General features: G+C 41.5%; 1 protein-coding gene across 1 annotated transcript in view; it reads left to right on the forward strand.

Annotated features, from left to right (window-relative positions):
- Positions 1 to 470: 470 nt before the first annotated feature.
- Positions 471 to 17,107, forward strand: part of LOC111966741 (ankyrin repeat domain-containing protein SOWAHC-like) — a 29,071-nt gene continuing 12,434 nt past the window's right edge. Inside the window, exons 1-8 of the mRNA XM_070444578.1 lie at positions 471 to 762; positions 3,094 to 3,155; positions 3,524 to 3,802; positions 9,577 to 9,675; positions 11,903 to 11,962; positions 12,261 to 12,362; positions 13,568 to 13,582; positions 16,199 to 16,285. Of these exons, the coding sequence (XP_070300679.1) occupies positions 639 to 762; positions 3,094 to 3,155; positions 3,524 to 3,802; positions 9,577 to 9,675; positions 11,903 to 11,962; positions 12,261 to 12,362; positions 13,568 to 13,582; positions 16,199 to 16,285 (828 nt within the window). The 5' untranslated portion in view covers positions 471 to 638. The remainder of the gene's footprint in view (positions 763 to 3,093; positions 3,156 to 3,523; positions 3,803 to 9,576; positions 9,676 to 11,902; positions 11,963 to 12,260; positions 12,363 to 13,567; positions 13,583 to 16,198; positions 16,286 to 17,107) is intronic.

Here is a 17,107-nt window from a genome sequence, read left to right on the forward strand (position 1 = left end):
TAGTCCTACTGCATGAGTTGTATTATTCTAATGGTGACTTTTGTCACGAAATTCAAAGGAAAATGTTTTAATCTAAACCTAATAAAAAAAGTTTTAAAAATCTAAAAATTCAAAGGAAAATGTTTTATTCTAAACCTTAAAGTCATATCATAGATGAAGTGTCTCCCTAAAAGGCAGTAGAATTACAAGCATTGAAGGCAAACATAGGCCCCTAGGTCCTAGACTTTGTGGAAGATGCTGACTCAAAGGTTATAAAATAACGATACTATAGACTAGGCTAATAATGCATTGAAAAAGGATGGGTTGCTCAGTGCTATGCCAAAGACTTTGACATTGTAAGAGAAGCCTAGGAGTTGTTTGAACAAATATCTATGCCACTGTACTAAAGTTGTAACATGCTGTCAAAAACCCTTGCTGTCTCCCTCTCAGCTTTGTTTCAGTCCTGAAAGAGTTAACCGGAGGATGCGCATTGAGTGGTTGGGTTTGGGTGGAGTTCGGTGGAGTAAAGTTGGATGTAGTATACACATTTTTTTCTCTCAAATTAGCCAGGATACGCTACAATGTCATAGCAGCAAGACCATAGGAATTCGGAAAGAAACCTGATTTTATCATAGAACACGAGCATAGATATATCGATAATGGGTGATGTAAGTGAAGAATCGTTGTTGGATTATTTCTACTCAGCCGGAGGGAAAGTAAAAAATTCAGATTTAATGAAAACATACAAGCCTTTTATTGGTCACAAGGACATGGAGCTGCGTGGTAAGTAGCTGTACATTGTGTCTAAAATGTAGAATTGAGAAAGGATTTAACCTCAACAGCAACAGTTTCATGTGTTCAGTGATGGATGGCTTTTAGCGATGTCACTGACCGTACCATGTCTCGCCTCGTGCGACATCTGTCATGTAGCTTTCATGATATGATCATATTCAACGGTTTCCAATTTCATATATAGTTTTCCCGTAAACCCATTTGTTTCTCATTGTTTCCAATCCCCAGTCGGTTAGCTTAAACGTAACATCTGCTTTACATTAAAGGTCCTTTAAACAGATACAATTACACCAGGAATTCTGTCATTTCCTTTGAGACCAGTTATAGCTGCATGAATTCTCCAGTGCCCGCTACCCAAGCCTCAGATCCAGACCACTCCAACGAATAATTTTCACCATTGGACTGTGGTATTCTGTTGTTGTGACCTTACAACAATGCTTCACCCTGATAAACAGTGTGATTATGATGCTGCCTTTCTGTAATTGATACCAGCCCCTGAATCATGAACCCAAGACAGCATTATCCTTAAACCCGAGACTGTGATATAAAAATATGTTGTTATGCTTTACCAATCATTTCCCATGCACTACACCACAGCATTTTCCCAGCTTGGTACTGGATAAAATAACTAGGCCTTAACATGTTTGACCGGCTCTAGATAAATGATTATCTAATGTGACCTTGTATTACAGTTGTACGGCTTGTACTGTCCAGATGCTATCTCAGTGGTACAGTGGTTGACAGAGGTTTCCAACGAAAGCTGCTTTACTGTGCCATCTGACATGGCTGGAGTGTCCAATTATGGAAATGATTTTCAGTACATACAGTACTTAAAGTCTGTTATAACAACATGTGTTCCCTTCTTTAATGGGCACTATTGCACCATAATAGTGTTTTAATCATAATGCAATAAATTATGCCACATAACAGCACAGCTAGATCTCTAATGGAGTGCTCTTTTATTACGATGGAACAAAATGGGGACATTGTGGGAACGTGATATCTAACATTGCTGTGTCTGTCCAGTTGCTATGGTTATCTGTCTACTTCATGCTAATGAATAACTGCACATGTAAACTGTGTCACCCCTATATTACTAAGTCAGGAATTATTTTGTTGATGTGATGTAAGTGGCCACTTCCTCTGGATTTCCTGTTTTTGTGGATGTGAAGTTGTGAACTACTGTCTCATTCTGAAATGTTATTTCCTTACCCTGCTGTCAGGAAAAAGGAAAGAGGTCAATTGTCCAGCTGTATATATTCTTTCATACCTAAGCATTCTTTCAAACACAGGGCTTCTGCCATTAGTATTTTGTATGTTGAACTAGGATGGTCTATGTTAATTAAGTGGTCTGGCCGCTGGAGTAATGGATCAATTCTCAGAAACAGTACCCTATATAAACCAACGTCTGTCAGCATCAAGTCTGAATATAATTTCACAAACTCAGTTGTATCTGTGAGAGAAGGAGTTAAATAGTTAACTATTGTAATAGCCATCCATCTGCAGTTGGTTTGGGTTCCCATAGGAAAGCTTTAATACTGCAGAAATAGACAGATAGGTTGGGGTTGGGATTTTTGGAGATGATGCGTGAGTAGAGTTTTTTATTTTTTTTGCCTGCTCTCATGTTGGCAGCGAGAGGTCTGGTTTCCCCTCTGTCCCCTCTGTCCCTTTTCCCAGTCAGTGACTTTGTTCTGAGATGATTGTTTTGCAACTGGAGCAGTGCTTGGCCTGCAGAGGAATGAAGAATGACAGCCCCTCACTCCTGCAGCCCCTGGAGTTCACCCCAAATTGCACCCTATTCCTTATATAGGGCACTACTTTTGCCCAGAGCTCTATGGGCCCTGGTCATAAGTAGTGCACTAAATTGGCAATAGGGTGTCATTTGGGACAGAGGCCTGGTCTCTGCAGGCAGGAGGAATATGGTGAAATAACAGGGAGGGGAGATCAACCACCAGCCTTCACAGGCCACACAATAATCTCAAATAGCCATCACGCATTCTTCTGGTTCAAAAGGTCTACATCTTGGAATGCCAGAGTGATGCAACAGCCTTATTTAGAGTAAATAGAACATTCCGTTTCAGATAAATCTAATCAATCATAAGATAACACTTGATCCTATTAGTGGTTATTATTCCATAAGAAATCTATTACTACACTTGTTATAAAGTATTGTTAGACCAAATTATATTTGTTTTCCTCGTCATCCTTTGACATGTTTTCTCTAAATCCCTCAGAGAATGAAAGTCTGAGGTTTTGGGAGAGAACAAAAAGTGATATCATGTTTTTGAAAGTGGATATGCCAACATTGTTTCTTTTCCCCAGCCAAATACAGAGAGGAGTTCAAACAGACCATCGACAGGATTGCTGTTGTGAAATCAGAGAATGTAAGTGAAGTAGAGCTTTTGACCATTTGTGGATTGTGTGCCGTGAAAAGCTGTGATAAAATCAGTGTGCATATTTCTTTAATGCTCCACACTCAAATCAAGTTCCCTTTCCACAATATTGAGTCAGCCATGGTAGTTAAATTGTATGAAACTAAAAAAGGATATGGCATTTCTTTGTTGGGTCTGTTTACTATGTAGTTTGTTGTGTTATTGGTTATATACAGTGTTGTTATTACCATTCAGTTACATAGTAATTAGAAAGGGCAACTTACAATAATTACTTTACTTTTAGGTCAAAGTTGACCTCTCACATACAGTAGGCCTTTACCCTCCTCATCTCCTGCCGGTCTGCTGTCTGTCCCCATCAGGGTGAGAAGTACCTAGTTCTGAAGAAGAGATACCGGCAGCAGAAGCAGGACAGTGAGACAGAGCCTGGGACAGACAGACAGGCCAGCCCTGCCAGGCCATCGGCCTCAGCCCAGTGGGATGGGTCAGGGGTCTCGTCTCTCTCCAGTGCCCAGATGGAACCAGACCTCCAGCCTGAACCGGCCAGGGCAGAGGAGAGGAAGCCTTCCCAGGTGACGTGGTGTGGAAGAGGCCCCAGCATTACTGTCACAGAGGCACCCGAGCAGGAGCACATGCAAGAGGTCAGTCTCTATGTTGGCTCACTAGACTATGTCCTTGATACTTGTGTGTGCCCTTTAGTCTGCTCAAGTCTGTGTAACAGTGTAACTTTAGTCCGTCCCCTCGCCCCGACCCGGGCGCGAACCAGGGACCCTCTGCACACATCAACAACAGTCACCCACGAAGCATCGTTACCCATCGCTCCACAAAAGCCGCGGCCCTTGCAGAGCCAGGGGAACCACTACTTCAAGGTCTCAGAGCAAGTGACGTCACCGATTGAAAGGCTATTAGCGCGCACCACCGCTAACTAGCTAGCCATTTCACATCTGTTACATCTGCACATTTGATAAAATATAAATGCCATGACAGCATTAGAGAGGAATAAGTCTGTATGAAAACAAGACTTGCCACTACTATCAGTCTCATCCATTTCCTATGGAATTGAGTTAAGTATGACTGCTCTCTCATTCTGGCATCAGACCTCATTCTGGGCATAAGAGTTGAAGCACAGACGGGTTTAATGATGAGAAAGTCAAACAACTTGTTCCAGTGGCTGTATCTTTTACTCAAAGGGTGTAGCTGTTCAGAACCAAATTTAGCTTGTCATTCCCATTATGTTTGAGCTGCAAAATTGTAATTGTATTTCCTGATAAATCTGGGGTGGACTGGAACCAGAAATGGCAACTGAACTGGCATTTCTAACACACCAGCCCATTCTTTCCCTTGAGGCCCCCACACATTTTTTCCCTCATGCCCCCCCCCCCACCCCCCCCCCAGGCCCCTCTTATTTGTCAGATAATTATCATTTAATGCTAAAAACCCAAGTTAGACAGGCCCACTGGGCTAAAAATGGACCAGCCCAGTGACCGCCCCTGCGATAAATGTAAGGGTAATTTGCACAATGATATTTGACCTCAATAAAACCCATTATTCTGCTCTTCAATTTACACGATAATCTGGCTGAAGTGATTTTACATATTGTTCATGGAAAACAATCTTAGTAGTAGTGTGTAGTGTGTCTACAATCCTAGCATTCAAAGAGATTATTCAGTACCAGTAAAAAGGTTTGGACACACATACTCATTCCAGGGTTTTTCTTTATTTTGACTATTTTCTACGTTGTATAATAATAGTGAAGTCATCAAAACTATGAAATAACACATATGGAATCATGTAGTAACCAAAAAAGTGTTAAACATATCAAAATATATTTCATATTTTAAATTCTTCAAAATAGCCACCATTTGCCTTAATGACAGCTTTGCACACTCATAGCATTCTCTCATCCAGCTTCATGATATAGTCACCTGGAATGCATTTCAATTAACAGGTGTGCCTTGTTAAAAGTTCATTTGTGGAATTTCTTTCCTCTTTCCTGCGTTTGAGCCAATCAGTTGTGTTGTGACAAGGTAGGGTTGGTATACAGAAGATAGCCCTATTTGGTAAAAGACCAAGTCCATATTTTGGCAAGAACAGCTCAAATAAGCAAAGAGAAACGACAGTCCATCATTACTTTAAGACATGAGAGTGCAGTCGCAAAAACCATCAATCGCTATGATGAAATTGGCTCTCATGAGGACCGCCACAGGAAAGGAAGACCCAGAGTTACCTCTGCTGCAGAGGATAAGTTCAGTAGAGTTACAGTGGCTTGCGAAAGTATTCACCCCTCTTGGCATTTTTCCTATTTTGTTGCCTTACAACCTGGAATTAAAATATATTTTTGGGGGATTTGTATCATTTGATTTACACAACATGCCTAGCACTATGAAGATGCAAAATAAAATAAAAAGTGAAACAGACAAGAAATAACACAAAAAAACAGAAAACTTGAGCGTGCATAACTATTCACCCCCCAAAGTCAACACTTTGTAGAGCCACCTTTTGCAGCAATTACAGCTGCAAGTCTCTTGGGGTATGTCTCTGTAAGCTTGGCACATCTAGCCCCTGGGATTTGCCCATTCTTCAAGGCAAAACTGCTCCAGCTCCTTCAAGTAGGATGGGTTCCGCTGGTGTACAGCAATCTTTAAGTCATACCACATATTCTCAATTGGATTGAGGTCTGGGCTTTGACTAGGCCATTCCAAGACATTTAAATGTTTCCCCTTAAACCACTTGAGTGTTGCTTTAGTAGTATGCTTAGGGTCATTGTCCTGCTGGAAGGTGAACCTCCGTCCCAGTCTCAAATCTATGGAAGACTGAAACAGGTTTCCCTCAAGAATTTCCCTGTATTTTGCGCCATCCTTCAATTCTGACCAGTTTCCCAGTCCCTGCCGATGAAAAACATCCTCACAGCATGATGCTGCCACCACCATGCTTCACTGTGGGGATGATGTTCTCAGGGTGATGAGAGGTGTTGGGTTTGCGCCAGACATTGCGTTTTCCTTGATGGCCAAAAAGCTCAATTTTAGTCTCATCTGACCTTCTTCCATATGTTTGGGGAGTCTCCCACATGCCTTTTGGCGAACACCAAACATGTTTGCTTTTTTTTTTAAGCAATGGCTTTTTTCTGTCCACTCTTCCCTGAAGCCCAGCTCTGTGGAGTGTATGGCTTAAAGTGTTCCTATGGACAGATACTCCAATCTCCGTTGTGGAGCTTTGCAACTCCTTCAGGGTTATCTTTGTTGCCTCTCTGATTAATGCCCCCCTTGCCTGGTCCGTGAGTTTTGGTGGGCAGGTTTGTTATGGTGCCATATTCTTTCTATTTAAAAAAATTTGATTTAATGGTGCTCTGTGGGATGTTCCAAGTTCTCTGTACTTCTCCACAACTTTGTCCCTGACCATTTAACTAATTATGTGACTTCTGAAGGTAATTGGTTGCTCCAGGTCTTATTTAGGGGCTTCATAGCAAAGGGGGAGAATGCATATGCACGCACCTCTTTTCTGTTTTTAATTTTTCAGAATAAAAAAATAAAAAAATAAAAAAAAATTCACTTCACCAATTTGGACTCTATTTGTATGTCTATTACATGAAATCCAAATAGAAATCCATTTAAATTTCAGGTTGTAAGGCAACAACATAGGAAAAACACAGTTAACCCACTGTTCCCCGGGCACATAAGACGTGGATGTCGATTAAGGCATCCCTCCGCACCTCTCTGATTCAGAAGGGTTAAATGCGGAAGACACATTTCAGTTGAATGCATTCAGTTGTACTACTGATTAGGTATCCCCTTTCCCTTTCCCTGTTCAGAGGAGACTACGTGAATCAGGCCTTCATGGTGGAATTGCTGAAAAGAAACCACTACTAAAGGACACCAATTATAAGAAGAGACTTGCTTGGGCCAAGAAACACGAGCAATGGACATTAGACCAGTGGAAATCTGTCCTGATGAGTCCGAAATTGTAGATTTTTGATTACAACCACCATGTCTCTGTGAGACAGAGTAGATGAATGGATGATCTCCACATGTGTGTTTCCCATCATGAAGCATGGAGGAGGAGGTGTGATGGTGTGAGGGTGCTTTGCTGGTGACACTGTTTGTGATTTATTTAGAATTCAAGGCACACTTAACCAGCATGGCTACCACAGTATTCTGCAGCGATACGCCATCCCATCTGGTTTGCGCTTAGTGGGACTATCATTTGTTTTTCAACAGGACAATGACCCAACACACCTCCAGGCTGTGTAAGGGCTATTTAGGCTACAATCAGCTGACCTCAACCCAATTGAGATGGTTTGGGATGAGTTGAACCGTAGAGAAGGAAAAGCGGCCAACAAGTGCTCAGCATATGTGGGAACTCCTTTAAGACTGTTGGAAAAGCATTCCAGGTGAAGCTGGATGAGAGAATGCCAAGCGTGTGCAAATTTGTCATCAAGGCAAAGGGTGGCTACTTTGAAGAATTTCAAATGTAAAATATATTTTCATTTGTTTAAAACTTCTTATGGCTGCAATCCAGTTAACGGGATGATATGACGACAGCCAGTGAAAGTGCTGGGCACCAAATTTAAACAACAGAAATCTCATAATTAAAATTCCTCAAACATACATGTATTTTATACAATTTTTAAGGTAATCTTGTTGTTAATCCCACCAAAGTGTCCGATTTCAAATAGGCTTTACAGCGAAAGCACCACAAACGATTATGTTAGGTCACTGCAAAATCACAGAAAAACACAGTCATTTTCCAGCTAAAGACAGGAGTCACAAAAAGCAAAAATAGAGATAAAATGAATCACTAACCTTTGATGATCTTCATCAGATGACAATCATAGGACTTCATGTTACACAATACATATATGTTTTGTTAGATAAAGCTCATATTTATATCCAAAAACCTCAGTTTACATTGGCGCCATGTTCAGAAATGCCTCCAAAATATCCGGAGAAATTGCAGAGAGCCACGTCAAATAACATAAATACTCATCATAAACTTTGATGAAAGATACATGTTTTACATAGAATTAAAGATACACTTGTTCTTAATGCAACCGCTGTGTCAGATTTCAAAAATCTTTACGGCAAAAGCACAATATTCAATAATCTGAGAACAGCGTTCAGCCACAAAAGGAAGCCATACAGTTACCCGCCAAATTGTGCAGTCAACAAAACTCATAAAAAGCATTATAAATCTTCACTTACCTTTGCTGATCTTCGTCGGAATGCACTCCCAGGACTCCCACTTCCACAAGAAATGTTTGTTTTGTTCGGTAATGTCCATCATTTATGTCCAAATAGCTATTTTTGTTAGCGTGTTTGGTAAACAAATCCAAAGTCAGAAAGCGCGTTCACTAAAAGCTGACGAAATGTCAGAAAGTTCCGTAACAGTCAGTAGAAACATGTCAAACGATGTATTGAATCAATCTTTAGAATGTTTTTAACATAATTCTTCAGTAACGTTCCAACCGGAGAATTACATTGACTTCAGATATGCGATGGAACAGAGCTCCCTCTCATGTGAACGCGCATGGTCAGAGCATGGTCAGGTCATGGTAGACCTGACTATTTCCTGTCTCCTTCGGGCCCCACTTCACAGTAGAGGCATCAGAAAAGGTTCTACAGACTGTTGACATCTAGTGGAAGCCGTAGGAAGTGCAAACTCATCCATATCCCACTGTTTGTTCAATAGGGGCTGTGTTGAAAATCTACCAACCTCAGAATTCCCACTTCCTGTTTGGATTTTTTCTCAGGTTTTTGCCTGCCATATGAGTTCTGTTATACTCACAGACATCATTCAAACGGTTTTAGAAACTTCAGAGTGTTTTCTATCCAATACGAATAATAATATGCATATATTAGCAACTGGGACTGAGGAGCAGGCAGTTTACTATGGGCACCTCTGTGCACCTTTCATCCAAGCTACTCAATACTGCCTCTGCAGCCATAAGAAGTTAACACTTTTTTGGTTACTACATGATTCCATATGTGTTATTTCATAGTTTTGATGTCTTCACTATTATTCTACAATATAGCAAATAGTAAAAAATAAAGAAAAACCCTTGAATGAGTGTGTGTGTCCCAACTTGGCTGGTACTGTATGTTAAGCCGATAGTGTCATTGTCCACAGAAGTATGTATGAAGCGTTCAAGCTCACACGGTATCTACTCACACTGTTGTTGAAGGCAGGAAAAGGTCAACAGCACAACACAAGTAGTTTCTGCATAAAGTGTGAATTGTAGCTGATCACCTCAACAAGCCGTTAACAGAGCACATTTTATACCCTGTGCACTGCACATGCAGTATAATGTGGCTAGAACTTTGGCAGAGCTACAGTAACCAGGGGTAAATTGAGAATGTTCGTATTAAATGGAGAATGGAGAAATGGCGTCATTCTGTATGTTATGTCGCTGTGCCTCCAGGATCAGCACACTGAGAGAAAACCCTCACCGTCTGTTTCGGAGGAACCCCTTGTGCACAGCAACGGGGAGAATGAGCTAGACAGAGACTCAGGGTCAAAGGTGAGAGGCTAGTGACAGCAGGATTAAATCTCAAAAGGTCTTTCCTCAATTCCTTGCATCCCCTCTCCTCGCCTCCTCATAAAATTGGAGAGAAGCGGAGAGAGTGTTAGAGAAGTTCTGAGGAGAAGATGTCTTCCAATGCTCTCCTCACATCCCTCTCAAAATGTCAGTGGGAGGTGAGGAGAGCAGCTCCAGGAATCAGGAAAATACTTTTGAGATTGAATTTTCCCCTGATGTTACTTCATCATATTTCACTGTGTTGGATTTTAACAGGTCTGTGGAAAGAACCAGTTGTCAGCAAATATTCCCCTGTGTAAAAATACTGTTAAACTGTGGCAGGTTGAACTTCCTCTTTGCACTCTGTTTATACTACTCTCATTTGCTCTTGAAGAGCTTGGTGTTCTAATCTCGGGCTCTGAACGTTGTTCTAATCCCTGGTTCTAAACGGTGTTCCAATCCCTGGTTCTGAACAGTGTTCTAATCCCTCGTTCTGAACCTAGACAAAGGGAATGGAATTACATGACAGGGAGAAGAAAAGTGCTCAGAGCTCTTATTATTGTAATAATTCAGAACTCAACGATAAAAAAATTCTGTCCAACAAATAGACTACAAGTTCTTCCACACCGATCTCGTCTAACAATTTCTGTATGCACCTCGCTTTGTACACGGGGGTATTGTCATGCTGAAACAGGAAAGGGCCTTCCCCAAACTGTTGCCACAAAGTTGGAAGCACAGAATCGTCTAGAATGTCATCGTATGCTGTAGCGTTAAGATTTCCCTTTAGTGGAACTAATGGGCCTATCCGAACCATGAAAAACAGCCCCAGACCATTATTTCTCCTCCACCAAACTTTACAGTTGGCACTATGCATCGGGGCAGGTAGCGTTCTCCTGGCATCCGCCAAACCATTAGTCCATCGGACTGACAGATGGTAAGGCGTGATTCTTCACTCCAGAAAACGCGTTTCCAATGAGTCCAATGGCGGCGAGCTTTTTATTTTACATTTTTATTTGACCTTTATTTAACTAGGCAAGTCAGTTAAGAACAAATTCTTATTTTCAATGACGGCCTAGGAACAGTGGCTTAACTGCCTTGTTCAGGGGTGGAACGACCGATTTTTACCTTGTCAGCTCGGGGATTTGATCTTGCAACCTTTCAGTTGCAAGTTGGAATGGTGGCATCCTATGACTCTGCCACATTGAAAGTCACTGAGCTCTTCAGTAAGGCCATTCTACTGCCAATGTATGTCTATGGAGATTGCATGGCTGTGTGCTCGATTTTATACACCTGCCACCAACGGGTGTGGCTGAAATAGCCGAATCCACTAATTTGAAGAGGTGTCCACATACTTTTGTATATATAGTGTATTTTTCTTCCCCCGTAATTTTTCTTTCCAGCAGAGAAAAAAGTGGACATGTGCCAGTGTGGAATTGGTTGAATAAATAGGCCTCCACTTTTCTTGTTACACAAGGCATGTATGACAGCGACATGAAAGAGTTGTGTGTTTTACACCATCTCTCTGTATGATCTGAGAACAATTAGCAATCAAGAGCTTGACAAAACAAAACATAAAGAAAACGGCAATTTTCTCCCCACATTAATCAGCCAGAATGACACTTTTGTGCATTCCGAGAATTCTGTGCTTTATTTTCTGAGCATTTTTGACCCTCTGTAAAACGGTGTGTGTTCACAGTTATTATTACATTGTACCCTTGGTGTGAAAAACTGTGTTTGCGCTGTGGCTCCATTTGCCATCCTGTCTGTTTGTATGTCTGTCTCTTTTTGCATCACTTCATCCCTTTTGATCTCTGAAGTTTAAGGTGATAAATACAAACAGTGTGATTGTAATAATGATGTGTGTGTGTGTGTGTGTGCGCACGAGTGTGAATTAGGCTCTTAGCACATACTCATCATATTCCATGATAATTTACTTGAAGTAAGCGCTACCAAAATAGTGCAGTACCCTTCATAATAAGTCTGCTCAACCATTGATCTATGGACTGCCACTTTTGTCTAAATGTGACCTATATGTATGTACCTTAACCCAGCACTGATGTTTTTTCAGAAAATATGTATTTTAAAGTCGTGGATTTTATTGTATTGATTGTTTTATTGTGTATTTATGACTATTGTGAATTGTGTCAAAAAAAAGTCAGCATTAGCTGCCATTGATACTTTCTTTATTAAATTGAAATAAACCATTCTCTGATTTGTGTATGTCTCTCAGTCAGAGTCCGAAGAGCAGGAAGAGGAGTGTACGGGCAGTATGGGCTCCACCCCAGTGGCTGTGAGTTTCCTCATTAATATACAGGTAGCATTAATATACAGAGGCGGCAGGTAGCCTAGCGGTTAAGAGCATCACTGCTTCGAATTTCCAAGCCGACTAGTTGACAAATCTGCCGATGTGTCCTTAAGCAAGGCATTTAACCCTAGTTGCTCCTTTAAATCGCTTTGAATATGCGCGTCTGCTAAATTACTAAAATGTAAATGTATACAATCATATATTCATACTACACGTTAATGTATACAGTACTGTGATGTCTGTGCTGGCCATTTACTTAGCTCATCCACTCCCTGTCCTACAGCTGGACCCTGTGGAGAAGGAATGGATCTACTCTGCTGCGTGTGGCCGTCTCTCTGACCTCGCCCAGCTGCTACAACAGGAGCCCTCCCTGGCCAACAAGAAGGTAACTCCCCCACATGCCCCAACCCAACGTTGCCCTTAAAAATGTGTTATAAGTCACCCTCATCATTCTGTATGCCATTGCAATATAAATGTTGTGGATTAAAAAGTAGCCATGTTTTAATGGGATGCAGGTAAAAGTATTCTAAGATGTTTAACTCTGTCAGAGCACCACACTGATATTGAGTTTTTTCCTTCTTTCCTTCATTTGGCTTTAAAAGGACTTCACCTCGGTGAGTATACTTTCTCCAAGCTTTTGAATATAATAAATATGTATACTACATGTGCATGAGCGGTCTACATAGAAGAGTGTATGTTATGACCTGCATGAACTTTGTAGTTAGTTTGACTAATATTGTTTCTTTTCTGGTTGGAATCTGCTATGTTGTTCCTGCCTGTGACCATGACTGTCTCTCTCAGGGGGTAAGTAGACTGACTATTGATATCCCACTGAATGGGCAGTCTTTATATGTTCTGTCTCTGAATTCTTGACCACTTAAAAGTGCCTAACAACAACAGCCTATATTACGTGTATTAACATTTGGTCATGATTGCTCATATTTTCGTTGCTCATCATTATCAACAGGTAAAAAGCAGTGTAAAACCTGCTCCTAACTCCCAATTCCATATGTACTAATTGCAAATAGTCAACATTCCATAGTTTTTGTTTTACTTAATTGTATTTTAAAAACCCTGTGATGTAAAAACATCAGATCATGCATTTCCTGCGGTGCCACTATCAAAAGGATTATGAAAGATAGCTTTTTAACTCCTGAACCCCCCGCCCCGCCCCGCCCGACAACCCAAATCCCTTTATTGGTCTCCCTGTGCGCTCAAGAGATTTGGGTTTATGTTTGTTGTCCCTCCCCTCTGTTGGGGTTCTCACACTGTCCTGTTTCAGACCACCTTCTAAGACCTAACCCTAAGCCCCTGCCATCACCATACCCACCCGGAAAATATACAAGGGTCGCCATTGAAGTGCAGGGAGATGGGGGGGGGGGGATTAGAGAGAGACTCTTAATGCGCCACAAAGACTTCAACCACTTAAAGATAATCTAAAAGTTATAGAGCAGGCTGAGATTAATTGAAGAACAATTTTGGTTGTGTCCTCGGGAAGATGCTAAATCTCCCTCGGACGGCTTTGATGCCCACCGAACCACCACCCTTCGGCGATGAAGTCACCCTTAACTAGGGCCTGAGTTTGAGGAGGTCTGGGTTTCATTTGTTCCTTGGTCTGAGGTTGTAACTGACTCTGTAACCTACAAAGATTAGACCATTCATAAACTTTGACTTTCACAATAGCAGATGCATTGTGTAGCCTTACTCTCCCCCTCAACTGTCATTAACTAAGACTTGCTTATTCAAAGACCAACATATGTTAACCACATCTAACATATAGATGTAGGATCTTCATTTGATCACTCTTTTGTTGGTAAGAATTTTCTAGCACCGCAGGAAGTGCAGATGAGATTTGTGAGTTATATAAATTCACTGAAAACCCACACTAACACATGGTAATATTAACAGAAACATAAGCGTTTTGCTGCAGCTGCGATAACATCTGAAAAATATGTGTACAAATATAGACCAATAAAATTTGATTTTGATTTGACAGTATTGCACTTTTCATGTTACCTACTTTTAGCTAACTAATAGCCTCCGAAGTATTGGGACAGTGACAATGACAAAATACATTATTTACCATTAATTTCTATTGGGCACAAAATAATCTGAAACACAACCAAGACAAACAGCAAATGCATCCAACATTCAACTTGATGTAATCATTGAAAATAGGACCAAATATTTAACTTTTTAAGTGCATTTTGTCCAATACTTTTGGTACCCTAAAATGGGGGGACTATGTACAAAAAGTACAAACGGTTAACCCACAAATCATGAAAATACCATCAAATTAAATCTGACAGTCTGCACTTTAACCTAATAATCATTGTATCATTTCAAACCAATGTGCTGGAGTAGAGCCAAAACAAAAATTGTCACTGTCCCAATTATTTTGCGGCTCACTGTATGTCAAATTAGGATCCTACACCTGTATCATATTCCTTCATGATCTCCATCTCTCTCTTTTACTTCATCGACATGTGACATGGTCTCCCCCCTCCTGCCATGTTGGACTGGGATGTACTTCCTTTTACCCTGTCCTGTAGTTTGTAAGTATATCATTCTCCAATCACTCCTCAGTGGTCTTACTATGAACAGCAAGGTGTCACACATGTCATTTTGTCAGATGTGTCTCCAGTTGACCAACCCTCGGCCCTTTGGCCACTACTTACTTACCTCCACAATGGGTATATGACACACACACACACACACACACACACACACACACACACACACACACACACACACACACACACACACACACACACACACACTCACACTCACACTCACACTCACACACACTCACACACAAAAAAAGTTGGTCATCAGTCAAGCAGGCAGGCATGCGGGGGGTGGCCCCACCGGGCTAGGACAGGAACGAGAGGCACGTGGAGGGGTTGAGGCCACATCCTGTCCGACCTCGTCCGTCACTCCTGCCCACTAGGGGACCCGCCGAGCAGCCACTCAAACGACCCATCCGACCAATCCGTCTTCAGCGTGTGACAGGGCAGACAACAGAGATAGAGATACTCAGAGCCAGACTTCATCTATCACAATCTGTCTCCCAGACCTGTTTTTGACATCTAGAGGTATATCTTCCCCCATGCTTCTATGAGAACTGATATTGAGGTTTTGGTATAGTTCACTGAGGTTGTGGTATATAGTGCACAATGCAGGAGACAAAGAATAACCATTATGGCTATAAACAAGCATGAATAATAATCACAGATTGTAAGCTCATACTTTCTAACAAACTAAAGGAGATGATTGATTGACATATTTTGATTGACATAGGAAACCTACTTTTGTTTTCCCTGTTCCATGTCTGGAGTCAGACTCAGACACACAGGTTGTCGTTAACAGACTGACATCTGTAGCAGCCCATGTTTTCACCTGCTGAATAGCCTGTTATTACACAGCCTGAAGTGCTCAGTGCTCAGAGACCCATTGACAAGAGTAACACAGTTGATCACAACAGCAACACTGTCAGACAGGTGGATGTGGTGTGCATGGGAGTTTTCATGTGTGTGCGTGTGTTGTTTTTTGTGTGTGTGCATGTCTGTGTGTGCATGTTGTATGTGAGAGTTGTGTGTGGGTCTTTGAGTATGTATGTGTGTGCGTGTTGTCTTTGAGCGTGTGTGGTATGCCCACAGCACGGAGGGGCCCCAGTGCTGTTCTTCTGACGGCTGCGTGCTGACAGTGGGGTGATGCTTGGGTGGGTCTCCCCTCTCTCCCTCTCTCCCCTCTGCGGGTCACACCAACATCATCAATCTTCCCCCCATGACAGGTGGCTGGGCACCCCTGTTGTGCGCACAGTGCAGTGTTGTTTTGTAATTAGGCTCAGTCAGATGGCAGGAAACCATCCCACCACCTCTCCCTCCATCTCTCTACTCCTCCTGTGCACAGCTGGGCCACTGCCTCAGCCAGCCTATCAGAGCTCTCAGCCTGATCTGATTCACTCTGTTTAAACTCCTTGTTAGAGGAGTAATGACACTATGCTAATTACTATCTACTAAATAACCACCACTGGGAATGTACATGTATCTACAAGTATTTGTGTATATGCCAATATAATACAAGTATCTGTGTATACTTAAAAATAAAATGGCAACTCCTGTGTCAGTTTTGTAGTAAAGTGCTTTTGTTATGTACAGTATAGGGAATTTGTCTGTATTTTGTAAATGGCTTACATCTCCCTCCTTGTTTTGGCCACAGACAGCTCTACACTGGGCAGCCAAACATGGCAAAGAGGACATGGCTACCATGATGGCCAATGCAGGGGCTGACATCAACACTAAATCTGTGAGTATGCTTGTAGTTAGAGCGTTGGACTAGTAACCGAAAGGTTACAGGATCGAATCCCGAGCCGACAAGGTAAAAGTCTGTCGTTCTGCCCCTGAACAAGGCAGTGAACCCGGAACACTAGGCCATCATTGAAAATAAGAATTTGTTCTTAACTGACTTGCCTAGTTAAATAAAGGTTTAAAAAAATATATATACAGTGGGGCAAAAAAGTATTTAGTCAGCCACCAATTGTGCAAGTTCTCCCACTTAAAAAGATGACAGAGGCCTGTAATTTTCATCATAGGTACACTTCAACTATGACAGACAAAATGAGAAAAAAAAATCCAGACAATCACATTGTAGGATTTTTAATGAATTTATTTGCAAATTATGGTGGAAAATAAGTATTTGGTCAATAACAAAAGTTTATCTCAATACTTTGTATTTTATTTTTAATTTGCCAATTATGGTGGAAAATAAGTATTTGGTCACCTACAAACAAGCAAGATTTTTCTGGCTCTCACAGAACCTGTAACTTCTTCTTTAAGAGGCTCCTCTGTCCTCCACTCGTTACCTGTATTAATGGCACCTGTTTGAACTTGTTATCAGTATAAAAGAGACACCTGTCCAACCTCAACAGTCACTCCAAACTCCACTATGGCCAAGACCAAAGAGCTGTCAAAGGACAACCAGAAACAACAAATTGTAGACCTGCACCAGGCTGGGAAGACTGAATCTGGCATAGAGGTAAGCAGCTTGGTTTGATAAGAATCAACTGTGGGAGCAATTATAAGGAAAATGAAAGACAATACAGACCACTGATAATCTCCTCCTCGATTG

This window comes from Salvelinus sp. IW2-2015, linkage group LG7, assembly GCF_002910315.2.
Source record: "Salvelinus sp. IW2-2015 linkage group LG7, ASM291031v2, whole genome shotgun sequence".
NCBI classification, from domain to species: domain Eukaryota; kingdom Metazoa; phylum Chordata; class Actinopteri; order Salmoniformes; family Salmonidae; genus Salvelinus; species Salvelinus sp. IW2-2015.